At 35.9% G+C, this 26,260-nt stretch overlaps 1 protein-coding gene across 1 annotated transcript in view; it reads right to left on the bottom strand.

Annotated features, from left to right (window-relative positions):
• Positions 1-26,260, bottom strand: part of LOC121725883 (protein kibra) — a 65,894-nt gene that overhangs the window by 20,373 nt on the left and 19,261 nt on the right. The window contains exon 3 of the mRNA XM_042113041.1: positions 18,276-18,370. Coding sequence (XP_041968975.1) covers positions 18,276-18,370 — 95 coding nt within the window. The remainder of the gene's footprint in view (positions 1-18,275; positions 18,371-26,260) is intronic.

Raw genomic sequence — 26,260 nt, forward strand, 5'->3', positions numbered from 1 at the left:
TTACTATTTTCCTATAACACCATCTACGACTTTGAGTTGACTAACTAGTAACTTCTGACGAAAATACAAAAAGTATATTCAGTTCAATTGAATTGAAATATGCGGCTGGTTTTTTTTATGTTGGAATCTGTGTTTGCCGTGGGGGTTTTGAGAAGCGCATCTGCTTCCTTCGGACCGGTTACGTTTTAGCTCACTCTATCAATCCTCCACCCCGCTCTAACTCCACATCTCTACCTATACGACTTTCTCTTTCACGCGTGCGGCTCCAAGGAAATAATTTTACTTTTTTCTCTTATTCTACCCAGTATCCACTATATCGGTGATAGAGTCCACTTTTGTTTGACTTTTTGAAATTGTATTTGTACACTGTAAATAGTAAAAATATAGAAAAATATAACGAAATATATTTAATAGTTAATACATATATTATGTTTTATTTATTATTATTCTCTTTATTCAATCAGATGTATAGGTAATATGTAAAAATTAGAATACTCCAAACACACATAAATTTTCCGTAGAAGTTTTACAGCCTCGTAAAAATAAGTAAGTCGATAGTTAAAAGGCACTACTATAGGTTCCGTTGCTATTCTAAAATATTATATCAATTAATTTTAATAGATAACATTCATATTTGGTATTAGTAACCTAAGATATAAGATCGAAATGATTTTTATCCAAATGTGGATCAATTTGGAGGCGAATCCGTGTGATGGAACGGAAAAGTATTCGAGTTAGACGGTTTCGGGAGGTCGGGCGCGGGGTCCCGCTTTGTTTTTATTGCTCGAATGGACACCGGCCGAACTCGAAGGCTCGGTACGATTAAAATTCCAGAGACGCCTCACGCCAGCCGCCCGGCCCGCCGCGCCGCCCGCTGCCGCGCCGACACAATTTGTTGGAGCCTACGTTCAAATTAATTGCTTTCGCCCGGCTATATCTATACAGAAGCTAAATGTGATTAATGTCAAACAATAAAACGCTCTCCGATTCCGAGCCATCGACGTTTCCGAACTTCCGAAGTGCTCCACGAGCACTTTCAGAATTCTACATAAAACATAAAAGCTCGTAATAAATTTAGTTTTAACATCGTACCTCCCGCCATAAACGGAGAAGATTTAAATAATGCGTTATCTGAACAATATAAAAAAGAATTTACGTAAAACTCGCATTTGGAATATAAAATGTAAGACGCATTTCGTTGGATCATTTTCTATGGAAGAAACGATCTTTGAAGAAAAGCGTTCGTTAATATCGCATGTTCTTAGAAGGCAGTGACTAGAAAAGTGCACCGTCTGTGGAACCATGCGCATGTAGTTGAGGATTCGAACCTACGACCTATCGGAGGCGACCTTATCAAAGTACCCGTTAGACCACCAGACCTTGTCGTGGATAGGTCGAATAAATCTATTACTTTGTCAGTCACTAGTGAAGCCTATAACAATTATGTACATTGGAAGGTATCATGTTAAAAATATTTAGAACGGCTCCTAAAAAATTAACAACAATAAAGAAAAACAACTCGGAAATAAACGAGCGTATCGGATATCGCATTTTTTGTCAAGGACATTGCTCAACAGACAAACAATATTCGAAATATTCATTTTAATACACTCCACTCGAATGCAGTCTAGCGTTACACACGATTATCCTCGGAGGAGCAAAAGAAAAAGATAAAAAAGACGGGTGAAAAAATATGACAGAAGGCCGAAGCCGGGCGAGACGCGGCCTGACGCGGGCGCACGAAACTCGGAGCTTGACGCGTTCTTTTTTTACTGTACATATTATTATTAAGCCCGACTAAGCTCCCGGTGTTACGAGGAATGCGCCATAGAATATCTCCAGCAGACGCGACATTCTTTTACGTTTTTTTACCTACACTAATTTATTGCTCGTCCCGACGGCTATGGTAATTGACTTCTATAATTGAAAATGGTATAATGATAAAAAACGACGATGCCTTTGAATTAGTGGACGTAATCGACGTGATTCCCTAGCATGTAAATATGTTGCAGGATAATGCGATGTGTTTCACAGCGTTTTACACGCTGAAGTCAAAACGTTCGAGTTGAAATTCAAATTGCATCTTAATATTTTACTACTAGTATGTAACATGAAGGACGAGATCCTAAGTTAGCATTCCTTAATGTAGATATTCTAGATAATAAAGCTAATTAAGATTTAGCTATTCTTTATGTAGCTAATGAGCATAAAAGCTTTTAAATTTAAATTACTTAACACAAAAAGGACATGATATCTTAAATATTAAAAAAGCAGAAAATAAATCACAAATGGACATTTAAACAGATCTCACACAACATTTTCCATTAGTCCTCCCAGTGAAACAGACATTACTTTCAACATATTCTCAAGAAATTCCTTTAAATAAGAATTCATTCCCGAACGATGGAGCGTTCATAAAAATAGTACCTGCAACAACCGAACGTACTAAAATATTTTATTACGGGTCTGTACGTATGGGACTGTGAACAGTCTACCTGCTTTCTAACACAAATATTCATGGAATGTCCGAGAAAAAATACTACACCCTCATGGGTAGCGTAAAAAATGGGGGATTCTGGGACCGGGACGATGGGAACCAAAGTTTCTCGGAATTCGCGTGCCAACGTTTCTTTTGTTGTTCGTAACGTAGTGTTATTCTATACTATTAAGTTGGTACACAATCGATTAACAGAATGTACAAGACAAATGTTTTTCGACCTTATACCACGCTTTAATCGTACTACAAGGATCTATGATAGCCAAAAAATATAAGTGAAATATAATACTAGCCTACATTTTTACGTAACTCACGTCTTAATATTAGAGGGATAAAATATATACCCATAATGATTTTGAAAATTTTAGGCTGATGCAACGCATGTTGGTGATAAACGACAATACCCTATAATAGCCGAAGAAACATGTTGCTATAATATCTAGTATTAAAATATTTCGTAAAAAGATGATTATTTGTAGTAATCTTTTTAAGAATATTTGGTGATTTTAAAAGCTTCAATATCCTTCGCTTGTTTTGCTGAACATCGACTGAGCTGACTATAAAAACAACAGGATTGCAGTAAATAGAACGAAATATTAAAATATGGTCTTTGTACCTCAAATTAGGTTCAATCGCAGGCTGTATCACTCACGCTTGAGATAGAAAGCGTGCGTGTGACAACCTTTGTTTTAGCTTCGTGCAGACAACCTGCGATCGAAACGAGATTTGAAGCATCCAAAACTCTAACATTTTCGGCCGCTTTACAAAAACGTCGAAAATGCACTAAGCCCTGTTGGTTAAATTAAAATTACGTCTAAAATTAAAATATTTTCAGACTAAGTACGTCAGAAATCTAAATGATTTTAGACAAAGTGCAAGTGGTCTAGCACAAGCCCTTTGCACACAATGGCATATGCATGTTATAACACTAAGTGCGTTTACTCCAAGGTCCGACGCTAAGGTCGCTCGTGCGCGCGTCACTCACTGTAAAAACATTCTCCCGTTACAGCTCGTGCCCATGTTCACAGGAGAATCGAGGATATCTATCTAGACCTATTTAATCCTGGATTTTCTAGGAGTCATCCATATATGGACGGGTGTCCATATTATTCCTACCTATTTCGTGTGTGCCTATAAAACATGTGAAGAACTGATGCCAATTCTCGACCTCGAGCTCGAGTGAGCATGCAGCTTCATCCATTACCTTTGACTATTAGATAAATATATTTTGGATTTTTGGACACTACACTTATGCCGGATTTTCAAAAGACTTCAACGCTTGTACATTGCAATGTATTTTTTGTCACAACTTTAATCTCCAGCTACACACTTCAATAGTCAAGTATTATAGCTATTTTAGTCATCACATCACAATATGATGATTGTTACTCGTTAGTCATGTGTCTCCATTTGTATCGTGGTAATTAACGCGCCTAGATTATACGATAACACCTATTAGTACACACCATAACTCTTGTTTATGCCACAGATTACACGTACATGTTTATGCCAAGAAATAGTGCGTTCAACCATGATTCCTGTAATGCCAGTCAGCCTGGTGACCCTAGTGGTTTTATGAGCAGCTTAAGAGCGTTGTTGGAACAATGCGCACACGACGAGGTCGCTCGCGCCGGTTCGAGGACGCAAACCCCGTCCTTCTCGCCCCCTCCTCCTTCCCGCACCTCCGTCCACCTCTGAACCCCACAAAAAAACATTAAACATTGCGCACACGGCAAATCGTTTAAACGTATAAGCTATATTTGTATGCATAAATGCGAGCGCATTTGAATACTTTCAGAGACTGTTGTTGTTGAACTAGTAACTATGAGTACCTACTAGAGCTACATTTACTTCAACAATAATTGTATCACTAGTTCTTTTCGTCACGTTTAAGTATAGGAATCCCATTTGAAACATATAAATATTTTTAACTGTCGCTATAATAACATTATGGTCTCTAAAAAAATGTTTCAAGTTGAAGCGGAGGCACCATTTTTAAATAAGTTCATCAGATCAGACGGCCGCCATTTTGTTAGCGGGAAGACTAGATGTGCCACGGCATCTCCATAAAAGAAAACTTGTCTCCGTTATTAGACATTAATATGGACTACGGAGTCCGGACATAATTAAGCCCGCCAAAAAAGGGAACGATTATGACACAAACTATTTGGAAAAGGTCAAGCGCATAAGTAGATAATATAAATTCGAATCAATTAGACTTTAGGATTAGGATGCTAATAGGATCAGTAGCATGAGCATTGAACACCGTCATTTCATAATATGCTAAGTTAAGCCAAATGTAAATTACCAGAAACAGAATCATGGTTAATTAAAAACCAATTCAAACTCATGATGAACTTTTCCCAAGCCTATTCCAGTCCACATGTCCATTACCAGAAACGTAATCAGTATAGAAATAAACAATCCGAGTACCCATTTCAAAGAACAGTAACAAGCACAATACAGCAACTAGCGAGTAGGTAATAAACAAAATATGAGATAAATATGTGGTCCAAATCTTACGGTTGGGGCATGTCGGGGCTCCGGGCCCATACCCGGAATGCGGCTTTCACGATCATAAATTGTTGACAACTGACATGGCCTTTGTTAAGTGACATTCCCCAGAGGTTTTTTACCTTAATCTAAAATTGGAGTTATTCCTAAGTGACAAAGTTCGTTAGCATTGCGGTCACTTGGAGTATTGCTACGTTGACGTTATATGTGTTTAATTTTTTTTAGTTAAGGACTCAGGCATGTAAAATTTAATTGATATTGATTTTAAATATTCGTAAACTTATCATAATCATTTGAATAATTACTATATTTCGCTATCTCCTTTAACTTTTAATGTCCTAAAGTTTTCTCGTCAAAAGCTTTAAAGCCCTTTCTTCTAAGTATTTTAAGAGGCTGACAATTTAAAGACACGTTCGCAAACCCCTCATTAGGTGCAGCCTTTTTGTTGTAATTCGTATTCAGACGAACTGTCAATGTAAGTGCGTAATTACTGAAACAATTTCTCGCCACGAATTTTAACAGTAGCCAGTAGCACTCAGATTCTGCAATTATTGAAATGTGCTGGCCAGAAATACCTACTTAATTATTGTGGAGATGGGTAGCTGCTGCCCGTTTATCATTTATCTGACAATCTCTGAGATATTCTTCTATATTTATTTTATTATGTACTTTTGGGTTATATTTTTTGTGAATAATATAATTAGCATCTAAAAACATACGTCAAGGACATGGTAAATCTGGCCGTTAAGAAGTTTCGTTAGGAAGCTCAATAAATTTAAGTTTTTATGTAACTCTAGAACAATAAGAGATATGCAATTCACTGAGTGTTTCTGTATCTGATACCATAGCTCACCAAGGTTATCGTTACTATAACAACACGTTCAATCGATCAAATAACCCCACAATTTTAAACACTCGAAGGGGAGCGGAGGTTTTAAATAAATACGGGGATACTAACGTTTACCATGCCTCATATTTCTTAACCGGACACTGGCACGGTGCTATTATATTACGAACTTAAGATTTATATTTATGAAGATAAATTTAAATAAACGTTCCAAAGCATGGATCATCTGATATTAAAATATTTTAAGCATTCCAATAAAATTTGATATCTGTATTGAGCCGTTTCTGATGATGCGGCCCGATCGATTCTATTTGCCTAATATGATGCTGCATTTAAAGCGTTATAAATCTAGTGCTCAAGCGAATTACTCAAACCTCCGAGGCGAGTAATATCCCTAATGGCTAATAATTGTCATAACGGACTCATAAATCCTGTAACGCATTAGGCACCGGCAATGTTAAAATATCTGCATTATAAATTGTCAAAACGAGAGGCCCGGTCCACGGTACTCCACTTCACGAGATACACATAAAATATGCATTCGTGATTATATGTTAAATGTAAAACGCTACCGGGCGGGGCTACCACGGCTCGATGACCGCTTTTAACATTCCAATATCAATCTTGTGATAACGAGGCGATTGCTGTCACCAAAATGTATACAATTTTTCATGGGAGTGACACGCGACAGCTTGACCTTTCGACGTGACACAAATCTCGTTCTCGTACCGTCGACATGTACGGCTCTCGAAAATCCCGCATTAAATTTCGTATAGTGTTAACCATCCAGACGATACTTTAGAAACATCAGAGGCATTAGCCTTTAAAACTTCTAGTATATTTCATATCCCGCATTAATAAGTTTTCAGTTATTTCGTATAGTGTTGACCATCCAGACGATACTTTAGAAACATCAGGGGCATTAGCCCCTGAAACTTCTAGTGTATTTCAAATTTGGGAAGTATCTCCTCTACAGAATCTAGAAGGCTTTTCTCAAGGTTCTAAGAGTGCCTAAAGGAAATTAGAATTTCCTTACTTCAATTTAACTAATAATTATACCTACAGCAACTAAGTTAAATAAAGTCAAAAAACAGCTGAAGTAGCATCTTCAACGAAAATACCTAAGGTGTTAAAATTAAAACAAGACGCGATGATGAGAACAAAAATATGTACCAACTGCAATAATTATACAATGTACATATGGAAATTCCGTTTAAATGAGTCACAAATGGCTCGGGAACGGTGGAATTTCATAAATGCCTTCGCGTTATTCTTTTACAGTAAATGCATTAATGCAGCAATAAATGATACCCATTCTACGCATTCCGAAAGTATGACCGAGGCAGTGTAGGGTTGCTACTTCTTATTTAGTTGTCTGCTTTTTAATAAAAATATAAGTATCAAAAACCAGGAACAGTACGACAATATCTCTACGCCTAATACTCTTACGCCAAAATCCACCTCTGAAGTGCAAGTGGCTAATGCGAAGTACAACTTTCTACTTCCTTCGTCGTAACCATTTTAGTTAGTTTTGTTTTAATTTAATAATAAAGTTCAATATGACTCCTTTGCTTTCATAATAAGTTATTATTAATGATAGAGAAACGTAAAGAATACTAGACAAAAGTGTTGATGGCAACCCTAGCGCATGATTAGGAGTGTATTCAAAAGATTGAAATGTATTCAAATATTATGAGGATTGAGGATTGATGTGTGGATACGGTCATTCCAAGTGACAAAGTCATAGAACCACCATACATAGACGAAAAACACATTTCAGAAAGAGAAGACACAAAGAAGATTTAAGGAGTTAAGAAAGTTAATTCAATACAAGTAGAAAACAGCCTCGAAACTCACAGGGTTATCAAATCCTCAAGACAATGATTTATTATGTGTATCATAATGATATTATATATTATGTTAATTATTAATTACAAACAATTCTAATTACATATACTTGGTAATACCGGATTACATAGTCAGGCAATAATCTCGATCATCTCACGCTACACGAAGTAATTATGAAAAAGTCAACTAAGTAACAAATTCTTGAGCTAATTCTGGAGAATATCATGAATCGTGATGCTGGTGATTATAGAAACAGGTTAGTATCTGATAATCTAAAACTTTGGTACGTGTTAATACAGTGAGCGCCATTGCGAAAGTTTTATTTCTGATCGTCAATTTAAAATACAGAATATGCAAATTGATTGAAATCGTAAAAAAAAAATCGTTATTGAATAATATAAATAGATTACAATTAAATATTTAAATTGGTCCGTTCGTAATCGAGTCAGGTGATAATATTATGATTTATGAGACCGGTCCGCGGTAAAAACTATAGATTCAATATTCTAGAACGCGCTGGGAATTACTAGCGATTTATCATTTTAGTGCACCTAAAAACTGACCAACAAAGATGTAGAGATTGTATGTTGATGGTAATTTGAAGTAATTTAATTTTCGACTTTATAAAGGTTAGCATTATTGGAGGATGTATACTTGATTGGATTTTATGTCTACCAAGTATCATAAAAGTTTAGTACAAAGTAATGAAGAATCTCCATTGTATTCGTGAAATCTTAGTCCTAAAGATCCTTTATGCTAAAGACACTTGACAACATCTTATCAACTCTTACTGTTTATCATCATTAAATCGGTCCGTTCATCAAAACTTGGATCATAATAAAACAATAGCAAAATCTAATCTTCAAATCAAAATACATAATATATAGTTTCAACTTAAACAACAAGAAATCTTTTGTAAATATACTTATTTACTCTTGCACTCACCTTATAAGTTATAAGTAATATCAGGATATTTACCTTCTTTTATCAAAATATCGCCAAATCGTTAGTAAGTACTTATGCCCCTTGGTAATGTAACATTTCGAGTGGGCACATCGTTAGAACATAATAAACAATCGCCTTAGCCCATTGCCCTTAATACTTTTGAGACGATCAGCGTGCGCTTCGCAACGCGTATTGTTTTATTTGGGTTAAGAATGTGAAACGTAAGCAAATTGTTTCGACCGTAACTATATATAAACCTACATCGTTCTTTATCACTTGGCGAATATATTTTAAAGAAGAATCATTGTTATAACTAATTTGTTTTCTCTGGTGAGGACAGCAGTGAGCAGGTATCTCACTCAGGATCTCTAGCGCATACTTTCATATTGATATTTGATATACAAAAGTTGCTGTATCTAAGTTAACATTTTAAATTCAGTTTCGTGAAATAGGAGAATAAGTAAACTTAACATGTTATTCTAATAAGCCCGCAGAGGTAGTAGTAAAGAAATTATGATAAACATCGCAATTACGATCGTCTCTTCCAATCTCAATTTGATATAGATCAGGCGACATTTATGGCGAGCTAATAATCATAATAATAGTATGAGTGCGCACAAAAGTGAACGTTAATATCAAAATAATTCCCACCTAACTGTTCATAGGAGTCCGTGCTGTTTATGTCGAATTGGATAATTTCATGGGCACAGAAAAACCATTACAGTCACAGAGAGCAAACGTTTACCTTTCACATGTAACTATCATCATGGACAAGATATTTATCGTAGGACTTGTGACTTATACAATAGTTATTATGAAAAACAAAATCAAAAGGTAACTCTAGAGATCATCCATATAAGATAGGACTTATGAGTTTATGTCTTCCTTGATTATTACGTTCAAACATACGGTAAGAAAAGGCAGAAGTTGTTGTTTTCACAAGAAATTAATTAACTTAAAAGAAAAAAATTGGGTCACTTAAAAGTTAAAACGGTAGAAAGTAATTGTAATTTTTGTTGAAATTAACATAAATTACGTTGCTGTTGTTGAATTTTGTAAAACAAGAGTAGGCAACAAAATAAAATTAATAACATGCATAATAATATATTTTAAGCATTCGACCGTACAGTGATTTCATTAGACAATTGAGTTAAAGATGCATATTATTTTCTCAAAGTGGCTGTAAGCCTTAGCTTATTAAAGATTATTTTAATTCAGGATTACGTTAACCATGAGGCTGGATAAATTGAGAAATTTCCGAAATAAAGCAAGACCAAGATGCACATTCCATTCCATGCGTGTGCGTCGCGACATTTTCCAATAAAAACGAAGATGATATACGGTGGTGGATACAAATTATTGTGATAACGATTCAGACAAAACAATGCCATTGATAAATGGTGCGTATTCAGGCGGAATGCGGTCGTGCGTGGACCGCGAATCGCCGCCGACTGCCCGGTGATAATGTACAATATTTTTACATCATTTCAATATGCGAGGAACATTTCATGTAGATGTATCCCGAAACTCTGGACGCGCAGTAGAAATATCGCAGGGAACGTAGATATTGCGGCGATGAAGTATACATATTTAAGTAAAGTCAAAACTAGTGCCTTACATAGGGTTGCCATCACCCAAATTCCCTTCGCCGGTCAGGCTCGACAAAATTCCCGGACATTTGGCCGAAATGTGGTTATTTTCCCGGACACCTCTTAAACAGTATTTATGATTTAACGTCTTGCCAATGTTTGCTTTTCCAACAATAATTTGTAAAAATCTGACTAACTCAAGTCCGTGCTAGAAACCGTGTGTATACTTAGCGAGTTTTATCTTTCATTTATTGCTGCATGACTTAAAAGTTAAACTCTCATCAAAAGTGTCTGGATTTCAACCGGATACTTTTCAAAAACTCGGCCGGACGCACCCCGGACGCCCTTCAAACTAGGACAAATCCGGGGAAATCCGGACGGATGGCAACCCTAGTCTTACATCATGAAATTCCTTCAAATGGCGACTGGGTGAAAGAAATAGAAACTAAATATTAATGAAAACTATGGAGCAAAGTTTCTTAAGTGAAGTTTGACGTTCGAAGAAGCAGCATAATTATTAACACTAAGTAATTGTTACCCACAACATAAAGCTGCTGTCTCTACCAGTTCGACCCAAGCTTAAGGAAATAAAGAGTCTATCTACTGTAGTAGATGTAATTTAATATGTCAGAGTAGATCGTCTACAATACTATCACAAAGCAAACCAAATATTTTAAACCGTAACAAAAATCACATTTGTCAAGAGGCATGGAATTTACAAATATCTGTTGTCTCATCGGTCGTAACAGAACAACAATAGGGTCGTCTCGAATTTAAATTTAAATTAATGGTCACAAATAAAAGTGGAGAAAATCTCCGTCGGCCATCTTTGTATCGCCCGCAGCGTAACACGGTGGCGGGACCATAACTAATATTTACGGACCTTTCCTTTCAAATTTACTGAAACAACCTCCGATATCGACGATATTGTTGCTCCCTCTCGTATCGATATCGATAAAAATATTGAAACTATTCGATTCAATGTTACGAAATTTAGATGATTTTGTAATATCATTGTAATTAATCTTTATAAATAGTAATACGAGCTCAGAAAGTTTTAAGATTTACTTTTACTAGCTTAATGCTATTTAATAGGGCTTTCAAAAGGAAATTCTTTTGAAAAGTGCTTTAAGAGACAAAAATTTTAACAACGGCATATCAGATATCTTTTCTTTCTCTCTACTCTTTAGTTGAATTCCATTTTTATACATTCTGAAAATCTTTGATTTCGCCATTATTTAAAAAAAAAACATTTATTTTATTTTGTACACTATTAAAATTACGATTACAATGTTCATGTGTTCTTTAAATAGCATTACTTATTTCTATAACACAAAAATGACCGAAAACCTCTATTAAAGCATTTTGCTTGCATTGGTCAAATTATTTTCATCTTTATTTAAAGTGAAACATCGACAAGATTACGTTTCCCATCACTAGTCCCATAAGTTAGGCTTTAGGTTGCAACACGCGTCGGTATTACTGTACCGTGATAATCGTCGCTCACATTCCGTCTCCAAACCTTAAGGCAATTTTATATGAGATTTCAAACCGTTTCAAAATGAGTAACATTCTTATTTAAATAGCTTTACGTTTGGTGTTATTAGTTGCTACAGCCTACTGCTTCGAATTATATTTTTTTAATTTAATTTTTTTCTTCATTGTATTTTTATTCGTCTTTATTTACCTTAGCGGTACTGAGTTTTTTTTTTTCAAGATTTAAACATACATTTGAATTAATATTTTTAAGTAAGAAAACTAAATTTTCAACAAAATGTTAAAAAGATACATAAATTTAGTTGAACAATTTAATTCAGCCTCACATTTCACAAAAACCCATGAAGCGTTACCACAGCAGATTGTCCCAGGGCTACAGAAAGTACAGGAATTCACTAGCACGTAATTACACGAACAATAGCACGTAACCTTGGTAGATCATCTGTTGACATTCGTCGTCATGCCATCATTTCCATGAACCGAGCACAAAAAAACAGTTAAAATGTTACCAGAATTACGGACGGGCAATTGGAAAAGTTAATGAGATTTCATCTCTTGGAAATGATTATAGTTGTTTCTATGTAATGTCAGTCTCTACTCTCTACACGATAGTCAGTTTTTTACGGTTCGTTAAATCTCTGCAAGATAAGTGTTTAATAGGAAATAAGTACGTTAAGAAAGTAATTCTTACATGTGGTACCTCACTTGATTATTGATACCTAACGCGTAACCTAAATGAAAGATATGCATGTGAATTATTGATCTTACCTCTCGAATCCTGTATTTTTGAGAAATTTTAATCAGGACCATGTCCTATCGAGCGAGGCCCATTCTTCATCTAAGAACCCCAAAAGTACATAACAATCAAAACATCCACGTATCCGGCAACAAAACCCCAAACCAATTATGGGCCATAATGAAGCTGAAGCCGGTTCTCCGAAGGCCCGGGGCCCAGCGCGACCTTCCACACATCCTCCGGCCCTCAATTTAAGAGGAGCCCACAAAAACTCAAATTGCTACCCTTTTCGGGATCCTTGGGTCGTTCCAGAAACTTGAGATTATAGATGTTTGGGCATCCTGAATTAATGCGTTACGTCATGTTCTGGATGTTACTAAATTATTTTTATTTCCTGCTGGAAACTCAGGTGAAGCTCTGTAGCTGTCTAAAAAAACTCTAATGCATGCAACATTTACTGCTCTTTTATAACTATGCAATCGAAAATCATATTACATAATATTATAAATATTAAGAGGATTATTAAACTTAACATGCTTATTTTCAGGCTATTAAGGTTAATGTGATTAACAAAATGACTGTAAAACGTATCATATTATAGGTGTAAGCGTAACGATTGATGACGAGGCAACGTAAAATCAACAACAAATGATTAAAAAACCATGTAAATGTAGCATTCGCCTCTTCAGCTATAAGCGTATTAATTTTTATCTGATTCCGTTTCTAATTTGGACAAGTAAAACCTTTAGAAACCTTGTAAATAAAGAAATGAATTTTATTATTTTACAATAAATTTCGACCAATTCTATGAATACATAATATATAATATGTACTAGTAGATAAGTCACAGTTTCTAGATATCAATATACACAGTGAACCAGTCGTTAACTGCTTTAAATATTCAGGGTGTGTGCAATCAAATATGTATTAAGCGTTTGTTGTGGCTTACATTTGAATAATTGCATCTTTGAATCAAGGATAAACGGAGCTCGGCTCGAACGGCTGCCAAAAAACGTAGATTCAAAAGTCCACTTTCTTTTCTTAAGTATTAGAAACGTTAGAATTAATGTTAAAACAAATGGTTTCATGTAGCTAAAATATACTGGAATCTTAACTAGTCATAAGGTAATTTCCAAGTCACATATTCCATAATGTAAATGTACATAAGCTTGTGTATAAGATTTTATTACGAAATCAGCAGCAAAAAGCACAGATTGAACCGCTGAGCCGGATGAGAAATATAATTACAAACATATGAGACACACGTCATAAAAATTTCTCCACACTAATGTAATAGCTCCAATCCTAGCAAAGTAATGTTCAGATGACGCACACACATGGAACGAGAAAAATAAAGGCTCGATTGTGAACATTAAAACACGGTGACATCATAATGTCAACATTAGGCCGAATGTGAGGCGAGCGGGTCGAATTACCGACGTAACTCTAGCCGCTGCCTACTGTCTGATGTGCAAACAGTGTTCACTAAACAAAACCCAGCGATACTTAATACAGGCGATATGTAACATGCGAGACAGCCGTAATGGAAAAATTGCTTATGTAAGGACAGCAAAACTAAGGAGCCCTCTGGTAAGAGCATAATCAGTGAGCACTTCAAAGGAAATAGTGATTTGAAAATGCAAACAACAGCAAAAACAACTTGTACCGAGTGACTGTGTCACAAATTGAAAACAAAACAAAGTACTCAAAGCACTAGTTGATTCAAACACTGATCATCGTAAAATGTAACTTCTGACACAGCTGGCTGGGGCAAAGCAAAGCAATAGATGTGTTCACTGTTCAGGTTACCTCAAGCAAAAAAATTAGTTCGTCGCAACCGGTAGAGCTCACCCGTTGTCGCACGCGCCTTTCCACGAAACGCGAGAGATGGAGTTGTAAGCAAACCTTCCGCGAATAACACATGCACGTAAAAAAACCTTTTGATTTTATAATCTAAAATAGACACGATAAAATATAAATATGATCAGACAACTGTATAATGATCTGACGATAAAGTTTGTATCCTTTTGTCTTGTCTGAAGAAGACATTAGATGTGTGATGTGACGCAAAGAATTCTTAACTATCGGAATCGACTATCGAAACCCATATCAGATTATTGTTAAATTAACAATGCTATTTCGTCAACCGCGTTCAAATATTTTCGTCACAGACCAGCACAAGGATCTTTGCGCAAACAGAATGCTCGCAGAATCACAGACAAATAGTCCATACGTCATAGTAGAGATAAGAGTGATTATTGCTCGAGAACAATTTTTAATGCTGCATGCACGCGTGCCATCACGTATTGATGGTACCAGCGTGCAACAATGTCCTAGACGCAGAGATAACACGCTGCCTCTGATATGCCACTAGCATAATAAGCAGCCAGCGCAACATTATGTAGGGTACACATAATGTATTATATCTTCGCTGTATATTTGAACAAAGTTGCCGTGCCGCAGTTGTTGGTAGTAAAAATATTTTATGCTAATACCGACATAATTCTGCTAAGTGCTCACTCGTTTGGAGCATTAACATGATATTTACTGTGATGCACGACATATTAAATGATCATTTGGATAACAAGGTACATCAGCCGCCTCCCACAGAGCAATGTCTGCGAGATCTCTGCCCTTTGGCGCAGCGGTAATGGCCATTACTGCAAATTCATTGGACAGGTCAGTACACTGCGCCTGATTACGTAACAATAAAACTAAATTATTCTATTTGCATTCGTTATGCGATGTCGCTGGGTCAAGTGAAAACCTTATTATATCATCCTATACCATAATTTTCATACGAGCTCACAATAGATCATATTATAGATTTTCATTCCGTCCTCAAATAGATAAAATAAGTTTTAAGTTCTTATGAGAAACATGTTATCAACTTTACATTAAACTATGAAGACGTAGCTCTAATTAATTATTACAAGTATGGTATAGGCATGTATTGAAGAGGTCTGTCGTCTGATTAAAGTAGTCTAACCATAACTAGGTTAGTTCGCTTGACTTTAACTGTATCAAGTTTTAAATTATTTCAATAAAATTCCGCTTTCTTAGTGACGCGTTCACAGTAAATGTGTCAGTTATAGTTTATACATGCAGGAATTCTAATGCTATAAGTGGTTTTTAAATAACACCGCGGGTGCGCAGACGTGCAGACGCCCGCAATAAAATTGCTAATATCATCTACAACTTACAAGTAATACACATGCAATATGAAATATGAATCATACAACACTCATAACGGAACTGGACTTAGCTGAATTTCGTTTTAGAATTGAAATTGTTAGCAAAGTAGATGGAAATATAACCAGACATTAAGGGCATTCCATAGGATGACCACAATCCAACTGAAAGTACAAAAGGAAAAATAAAAGAAACATCACGTCATGTACTAGGAACGTCCGTTAACAATCCCATCGCAATAAGGGTATCATGAGGTAATTTTTTCAACGAAACCTGACCTATTACTAAGATTACCCGCAATCCACTAAAGTCAAGATATTCGAGGAGTGCAGACGGCATCTATTCGCGGAATCCGCACTACGGGGAACTGGATCGGCGATCGAGTGATTCGATCACGCAACGGAACGCAATATCCGACAGAGTTTACAAACTACATAGTTGAAACCGACTGGAATTCGGCTCGCACCCGTAACGGGTAGGGAAATATGTGTTTCCACAGAGAAACTATTGATATTAACGATTTCTTTCCACATGTTTGTCAGCAATTAGGCTGACGATGATCCCGCAAAAACTGTGAGCCTATGATATTCTTAAATGCGTCGTCTTTAAAAGTATATACAGCCTATTAAGTTCTACAAAGTTGGAAATGGAAAAATAAACTACGATGTTTTCCATGTTACAGTTTTTGTAAACTGCTTACATTCATTCAAGAAAAATATTTCTCGCATCTAAAGTTGCTGCGTTTGATTTCGCAGGCGGAACTGAATTTTCTCGCAATTCAAAACAGCGGGCTTTCGCGAACAAACTGTCTGTTATGTATCATTTTGTATTCATTTGTTTTGTAAATAGCACGCAGATTGTCACTCAGTAACCTAAACAGGTCCACGGTAACAACTTTTATCGGTTACGAAGGCCAACGGCATATCGGTGTTTATTTTATAATGGTTCGTAGTTCGTACCCACGATTTTGCCTATGGTTATGAACTCATTTCTATATTCAATTGAACACCAAACGCTTTTTCCAACAATCCCCTGTAGCGGATCTTCTGGCGCTAAAGAGGGAATGTGATTTGAACGTGAATCTTGAAATCAAAATACAATAATATGAAGAATAGCAAAAATCTGAATCATAAGTATAATTTTTGTTCCTTACAAAGACTTTTCTGGCATTATGAGGATAGAAAAACCTCAAATATTTTGTACATTTCAGTAAATGACCCGCAATTTAATGATACTGAGACAAATTTTGAGTTTGAGTTGACTACTTGATTCGTATTTAATAACGTTAATGATATCCTGATAGAAACAATGCTATGTCCTGGCTTCAACTTACGGTCACGGTGTGTGGAGCCCGCGAGGTCACCGCCTATTGAGCCGATGTTAGTACAAATATTTACACATTTTTATTGGTCTATGACTCACAATTAACTGTAGCGATGCAAGTATGCGCAAATTTCCGGTCGAAAATTCCATATTTACATGTCTGCCGAGCTGGCACTTATCAACAATAAAAGATGATAGCCACTAATTTGTGTGATGCGTGTTTTCGGCCGTTTGATATCCCACTGGTGTTATGGTGTTGTTTATGATTCCAATTTCTAACATAATCGTTAAATTAATAATTCGTGAGTTTAATGTTAAACATGAACATTTAGAAACGTATACTCTGTTCTGATAGCTTCATCTAACGTACTGTCTCATTTTGGAACTTTTTGAGTTACAAATTCTAAATGTCGAAACTTATTTTCCATAGATATACTAGCATAGGGCGAATGCTACAAGTACCTATCCTAAGCATTATACAGACGCAAGTTCTATAATGTGGACGGAGATTGATTGTAACAAATTCCATTCGCTATCGACTTATCTAGAGGTCGGAGGTGACAGTTGATCTGGTATTTTTGTTTACCTCAGCTATCTGACAGTTGACGTCAATCCGATGGAACGGGGTCGGGTCGTAATCCTAGTGATCAGGCTTGACCCTCGCCTGGTGTCAGAACACGTGTTAGACGTCCGTCAAGTCAGAGAAATGTGTAAATGTAATTGACAAGAAGACATTTCCGACTAGCATTCGTATGTAACGTTGCGTTCCTTGTACAATAACATTCTCAAAGGTTAGGTGGAAGTGGAATGATCTAAAGTCGTTTTTTGGTTGCAATAAAAATGCAAGCATTACAAGCCCAACCTTTACACGACTGAAAGTCACAAACTATTTTTAGTAATTCAAATATGATTTTCATATCTTTCACAATTAGATACAATAAGCGGCCACTTATTCTTATCTGTCGTTATCACGGCGATCGCATTCCTTTCTTATCTGTCGGGCTAACGCTAATGTGCCTCTGAGAACTGTAGATACCATATTCGATTGATATCATCTCGATTTAATTATTAAAACTTCGCCTTTTATCTCCCCTAATGGTATAACTACGGGAATGCTCCTATCTGTGCATCCAGATCTTTGTCTCTGGTATTTTTGAAGGGTTTATTTCAGAGCACGAACAGAATTTTATGTACTTACTTATTTCAATGTTTTATCAGACATTTTTTAAATCATTAGGCTAAGTTCGTCTAAGGTGGTTTTGTCATTGACAAAGAAATTCGACTCACCTCCAAAGCCTCCTGCGCGGTGTGAAGGTAGTCCCGCAGCATCGCCTCCTGTATGCTCATCCATTCTAACCGCGGGTCTTCTATCTGCGTCACCTCTGCAATAAGATAGAATACTCATTAAAAATATATTCAATATAATTTAAAAAAGGCGAAATTTGCATACAGCCTGTGTTCCAGCAATGGGCAATCTCTCCCAAGAGTTTTCATTTGACACGTTCCTGGCCAGGACCAATGCTCAACCTGGCAGGTATGTAAAGACCTGAAATTGGCATAGAGGCATCTTGTAAATGTATATCTATGCCAATTTCAGGTCTCTCACAGATGAATGAAATCCAGGCTGCATAAAATCAGCCATTATAAAAAAGTTTTATAACGTATTCATTACGAAGGTTTAGTACAGTGGAACACAATCCTTCACAGCTAGCACCGCTAGATGGCAGTAAATCCGTGAAGACCTTTGGAACAATGGTGGTAATTTAGCATAGCTCTAAAGGCGTTTATAGAGTTTATCGACTTATTGTGCAGTTAAATGATAAATGAATTGCATCGCCGACTGGATTATTGGACGATAAGATGCGAATGAAACAATTGAAATAATCACCGCGCAACTCTTTGCAATGGATTGCCATTGCAAATGTTCGATTACATAATGTCACATAAAAAATACCTCATTGAGGCTAAATTAATACCTAATCCTAGTTTATTTTTGCATATTATAGGATAAGGTTTAATACAAGAAATAAATATAGCCAACATGCACTCAAAAAAAGAGTCACGCAGAAAGTCTCAAACGGAAACACGCTCGATAAACAATAATTGATATAAATGAAATGAAATGAAATTTTATTTTTCCAAACAGAATAACAAAATAGACAAAAACATTTACTCGAGATGACACTTATAGTAGCCCATAAGGGCTGTGGCACAAGTGTCAACGCCCACCTTCGAACCAGTTAGCACAATTAACAAATAACAATAGGTACTTATAGCTTAATTTAAACAAGAATGTGAAAAACAAAACAGAAAAGATATTTTTTTTTAATCTAGTTTGTGTGTGTGTGTGTGTGTGTGTGTGTGTGTGTGTGTATGCGTTATATAATATATAATATGACAATTATATGTATACAAATGTCATATTATTTATTATATTATATTTCTTGTATTATTCTTTATTTTGTATTATATTGTGTTGTGTTAAAATTGATATTATGTATAATAATAATTAAAATAATAAAAAAATTGGTGTATTAGGTATTTAATTATTACCGGGTTCCAGCTCCATCAATGCATTCGTTACGATAATAGTTGATAGTAATCCGTAAATAATAAATATTGATAACACTCCTTTGTAAACGAATTGAGAATTTTTACGTCAAAGAAACGTAACACCGCATTTTACGTCATAAATAAATGTTACGACAGTGGCTATGTTAGATTCAATTAACCATACAATGGCTAACTCTTCAAAAATTGCCGTCAGCATCTATTTAAAAACACAGGCTATTAAGTTTCCACTAGCATCCAATTTGTAATAAAACTGAATGGTCAACATTCTAAGAGCCATATGCCTCATGAATTGTATAGAGAAATCTAGAAAAAATATGCAAAAAATATTTGATAAGAAAGGAAGTTAAAGGGAATGTCTTCTGTGGCATTCTGTGTAACATTAGAGAATTGTAAACGTATTATGAATACTACTTTTCCTCACCCCTTTTTTGGCTTCGGAATTGAAAAAGTTTTAGTAGACCCAACGAGTCTAGAATCTAGATAGGTGGTACGTATAACGTAATCTATATACGATCATTCAATTGCCATTGTCTCTTGACTCGGGTCGGCCTTGCGCATCCAGAATTGAGAATAATAATTGAAAGATCGGCGCACGCGCACTTTGGCTGTCACGCGCTGTGTGAGTGCCACAGGAATGCAAAAGATGCTTGCAGGAATCAGAAAATTTCAAATCCTTGAGGGTTATAGACTATAGTAGCTGAATAGGACCGGACGTCATCATATCAGAATTTGTTTATGCAAGATGAAAGATTTCTAAAAAGGATTTGGTTAAAGGTCTTAAAAGGAGTATAACAATTATAACATTCTTCAAACATCAATACCAGACTTTACTAGTTAATCTCAAGAATTTTTGGTGTTCAGACAGTAACAGTAACATTATAATCAGACATCTCATTACCATAATTTAGAAAGGGCAAGGGTTATGGAAAATTTATTAATTCTTAAATTTCATTATTTTTGTTCGTCTAGACGTCTCTTCAAAAATATGTTAATTTATACTGCTTAACATTAATGTAAGTATATTTTTATTAAAACATGTAATAATTAACATACTAAATAAACATTTCATATAGACATAAACGTTTTATATAAATAAGAGCCGGAGTGCTAGAATGCAGAGCGAGCAAGCCGTTTAGTGTATGCAAAGTGAATTCTTGTGCAACCTGCTTACCAACATATTTTACTTGTACCTAACTAAGTTACCGCTTACATGCGCCCAGATATTTAATCTACAAGCTATCAAAAAATATCTTAGTTTAACCTTATTATTTTTATAAAACTAGAGGTTGCCAGCAACTTTTAGATTATCTGAAATCTGATATCTGCACTGACCTCCATTAAACAAGTACGCTGGACTTAAGATACCCACCTGTTTTTTGTGCCTATTTGAAGCGGAATCAGCGCCCCCAATGCGGGGGAAGAGAACTAAATCTGACGTAAAAATGACGTTTGAAAGTCGCCATATTGGCGCTGATAGCAGTAGTGAGAGTACTTGGAACTAATACTAGTGATGACAACTGTTGTTATTGGTTGTGGTTACGTCAGATTTAGTTCTCTTCCCCCGCATTGGGGGCGCTGATTCCGCTTCAAATAGGCACAAAAACAGCAGTCATTTCAAAGGGTATCATAAGTCCAGCGTACTTGTATAATGGAGGTCAGTTGATATCTGAAATCTGTGATCTACGCTCCATTTGTGTCAAATATTAAATGCTCAATTGTTTCAGAACCTATATTTTGATGCTACTAATAACGTCATGTTTAAATTTTTTACAGAGAACGTACATATTTTTAAGAATTTAAAAGGACACAATAATTATTGGTATGTAGGTATTAGGAACAAATACGCTAAAAACCTTTTCGCGGGCCTCAAACAGCCAGATTCTTGACAAATGAATCATCGAGATTTTTTCTTTTTAATTATTTATTTTGTACCGACTTCCGTTATACACTAAAGCCTCTGATCGATGGACTGAAAAGTTGTCTGATAATAACGTTGATTTAGTTCCTACTGTTTTAACAGGTAACTGACTCACTGGCCACCACATATTCCCACTATTGGAATTCTGTTTCGCCAGGATCAACATTCAAAGGTATAAACCACAAAAACACTCTGATCGTACTAAGTATAATAACCTCAGGGGTAAGGGCATAGGTAAGGGACGATTGACGTGCCAAATCGCGCTTAAGACAAAAAAATAGAATTTACCTTAAAAATTTGTTAGAAAACGAACTGTAAGTACTACGTAATTTTCTCATATATTATTTTAAGTTATAATATTAAATTGCTTACGAAACTGCATTCTCCTATAGAATCACGTAAAATAAGACCAAAAGGCAAAACGCATAAATATCGCAGGCGTATGCAGAAAATAGGTATGGGGGAGATTGCATAGCTAGATAACGCAACGTGAATGTTGTAAACTATGCAAAATGGACGTGCCATTTAAAGCCACTTCGTACAGCAACGTTGAAAATTCTTTTGAATCACCATCAGAATACCTGCGAAGCTGCATGTCGTAAAATCATTTCACATTCCGAAGAACCACAGTAATAAAATCCTTACGTAAGGTTTTGAATTGCAATAAAAGAGATTAAATCTTACTAATATATGGGCACAGACTAATTTACATCGGACGGAGACAAATAAACATTTCAACCTTTACGATGGCCCCAATCTCCGAGATGATCGGGTGATAGACCTCAACGATGAATTACCGTAAAGGACAGAATCATTAAACTATCCGTATGCTAATAGACCAACTGAAGCGTTTACTAACAGTCGTCCTACTGTAACATATTTGAATTTACTTTCATTCGCCAAACTTGGCGTCTTCGAGGCCAGTGAGCATTCATTTAATTTATTATAAATTGCCCAAAATACAAAATATGGCTAAAGCAAACTTTACCTATAACCGCAAAAACTTACATTTTCACTTGCATATGACGTAATATATTTATTTTGCTCCACCTAAATAATACGCAGTTTTATAAAAACAACATTTATAAAAAGATTAAAGAAGACGTTCGTTAAATATAAAAGTTAAAAACATTTATCACGAAGACGCGTCCGAGTTTCTCTCATCAGAGCACAAAGCGTATTTGAATGGAAACAATCAAGATTAAATCTAAAGTTGGAAACTGTGAAACTGGGCATGAGCTTATGCAAAAAATTCGCCGGAGGTATCTGCCTATGAGATAGGCCTTATAATTACGCTAACGACTAGCTGTGCCGGGATAAATAATGAGCCGTCTCAAAACGCTCTTATAATTCCACGCCTCTACAAAATGGCAGACATGTCCTGTGAGTGCTTTTTTGTATCAAGCAAAAATAGGCATGCAGTGTTCGGAGAGTCGAGAAAATCAATGTTCTGCAGTTCCTGCGATAGTTGATATTTTTTTAGTAAACTATACTATGCAAAGCCATTTAGGTATTCCAGAGATGCAGTAGAATGTAACATTCTATTACCCGTGTAGTGCGTCCACAAAATACACTGTCGGACAAGTAAATTGCGCTTTGATTGTTAGTTATTGGCCCGTTAAAGCCTAAACAGAACCTCTACATGCGCTGTTAATGAATTCAAATAATTAAACTCTGTTTACACCGCCATTTAACTGTGTAAGTGGTAGCAATATATATAGTGTGCCTGTTTTTGCCAATAAATACTACCTGAAGGTAAGAAAAGTAACATCCTTTTAGTTTGGTTTTAAAGAGAAAGGTTTGCCTATTATGAAGAGTACTATGTTCTGGATAAATCAATCAAGTTCAGTGAAGAAAATTGAATTTTTGAAAGATTATTTCAGATTATTATAATAGGCGTTGCAGACGCCAATACCGCCAATAATTGCGTTTTCTGAACAAGAATGATTCTGCTGGATATACCATATACCGAGAACGCAAATGTAACCTGCGCACACGCACGTTACAGTCTGAGTTATGAGGACTGCACGCAGAGCCAGTGCCGTAAATAAGGAGTTAATTTACCCCAATACATTGAGAATAGCATTCTCTTGTTGTAGCTTCACAGTGTTCTGCCTAATGAGAAGACAGGTTTAGATCTTTTTTTTTTTATGAAATAAGGGGGCAAACGAGCAAACGGGTCACCTGATGGAAAGCGACTTCCGTCGCCCATGGACACTCGCAGCATCAGAAGAGCTGCAAGTGCGTTGCCGACCTTTTAAGAGGGAATAAGGTAATAGGGGAGGGTAGGGAAGGGAAGGGAAGGGAATAGTTGAGGGTAGGGAAGTGAATAGGGTAGGGGTTAGGGGATTGGGCCTCCGGTAAACTCACTCACTCGGCGAAACACAGCGCAAGCGCTGTTTCACGCCAGTGATCTTACAGGCAATGTAAAGAAAATCCTAAAAAAATGTTTTGTAGTTAGATAATTATTATAACTAGTAATTTAATTATGACTATACTTAAATTTAATGGAGAGTTTGACAGATAGTGTATGAAACTTTCGTCAAAAAATCTTCATTTAATTTTTATGTACAGTTAAGCGATTAATATTCGCGTCTGAATTGGCAGTCAGAGTTATCATGAGATACTTAATTAGGCAATTATTGTTAAAATATTTTACCACTAATTTTGTTTAGAACCATTTACGAATTAGAACTACCCTAAGCCTATGAAAAGCAAGATGGCAAGAACGAAGGAGTGTAGGTTGTATTTTATTGGAAAACATTGTTGCAGGTATAACTTTGTGAACCGGCGATAAATAAAATAAATTGGGTGGTCTGGACAAAAAAATGCTGAAAAGACAGAAAAGACGGAAAAGCACGCTTATAAATAATGTATAGGAATTCTTGTGCGTGTCGTGCGAAATGTTATGCGCAACCGTTACTGTTCTCGGGCGCAGTTTCTGAATCGTGTTTGTTTTGCAACTATTTGTAGGCTTTAGGCTCACGGTGGAATCGGGACCTTACAATATTATGGCTTAAACGTTAACTATATGTACACGATCTAAATGGAGACCATGAAGCCATTTTAGTAAGTAAATGTAAGATCTAACCGATATGCATAAATTCATAATTATTATAATATATATCTGATGAAGCTTAGATTACTACTGCTAAATCAACCCTACGTAGTCCATCAGCTCGTTCGTTTAGTTTCAAATACGTATATCAAAATCAATGAACCGACGCACAGCAATAACGCCATCTTTTGATAACTTTATGGAACTATTGTAGCGCAAGCCAATAAGATTCATGGAGGTACTTGCACCAGACATGAATCAAAGTGTTCCATAATTTATAGAGAATAACTAAAACATCGAAGGCTTCATGAGCCCCCCGCATAGAGCATTTTTCACCTTACTGAATTATCCAAGAGGCATAAATAAGCTTTACCGCAAACGATGGAACTCTTGTGTTACAATGAGTTAAGAGCGCATTAACAGTCACATTTCGCTAGTACTACCTACTGCTATACTGCTAACCGCGGAATTTTATGTTATATCTCGGAATCGGCTCCAACGATTTTCATAAAATTTTGTATATAGGGGGTTTCGGGGGCGATAAATCGATCTAGCTAGGAATCGTTTTCAGAAAATGTCTTTTTATTCGTGTTTTATCGATAAACTGAAAAATATGACTCTTCCTGACATCTATTGGCGAATAATAAAAATACTATTTTGTCAGCAACTAATTGTTTTAACGACCAGCAGATGGCGTTATTAAGTAACATGAAGTCAATGAGTGTTTGCTATATCCAGGTACTTATATTTTAACGTCGAATATTTTGTTACTAGTCTATGATTTTGTTCCTGCTATTATTGAAGTATCGACTCGTTGATAATTTATTTACGATTAGTAGGATCCCACTAAAAACATTTTCATGTAAAAATGTTGCCAAGATGAGAACATAATATTATAGTTCGTCGTCAAAAAGTAGTGAGATTTCATGTAGAGCCAAGTTTCTAACCTTACATACTCAACCCTAAATCTAAAAACCTTAATTTTACCCTAAAGCACGGCAAAATATTTGATAATAATATTATAATGTGTCAGCCGCACGAGAAGAATCAAAAAACTCTAGATACACATTAGTCAAAATCGGTGGCTTGGCCATTTTGTTATTCGCCAGGGCTTTGAACTTAATACTAAACTAAACTAAAATACACAGTAATGATAAATTTTGTTCCTGCTATTTTTGAAGTATCGACTCGTTGATAATTTATTTACGATTAGTAGGATACTGGCCTGCTACGAGCATGCGAACGCTTGCCAAAGTTTCACTTAACATGGGTGAAACCTCCATTGAAATCGATTTAGCAGTGATTACGTGAGTGGACAATAAAAAGTCGTCGTTAAATATCATTTAATGGTGAGTATTAGGCGGTTCGGTCATCATTACACTCTTTAAGAATTCTGTATGTTTTTCAGATCTTTAATAATGTACAAGATATATCCGCTTAATGCTAAATCAACCTGACTCAACCGCTGGTCCCAAAACCAGTAAAATATAAAATGGCATTGAAAAATTTTACTCATTATAATTGGGCAATAAAATAATTGATTGAGAGTAAAACAATTTAACGCGAGCTTGTACTTTTACTTACCAATATTGCATACGAGAAAGTTTAATAGCTGGTAATACTCGGCGTACATTATCGCATTAAAAGCACTTCGCGTTTTTATCCCTCTACATTACTCGGTTCCCACACTTGCCAAGTAAAATACATGATGACAAAGGAATT

Source organism: Aricia agestis, chromosome 4 (assembly GCF_905147365.1).
Source record: "Aricia agestis chromosome 4, ilAriAges1.1, whole genome shotgun sequence".
NCBI lineage: Eukaryota > Metazoa > Arthropoda > Insecta > Lepidoptera > Lycaenidae > Aricia > Aricia agestis.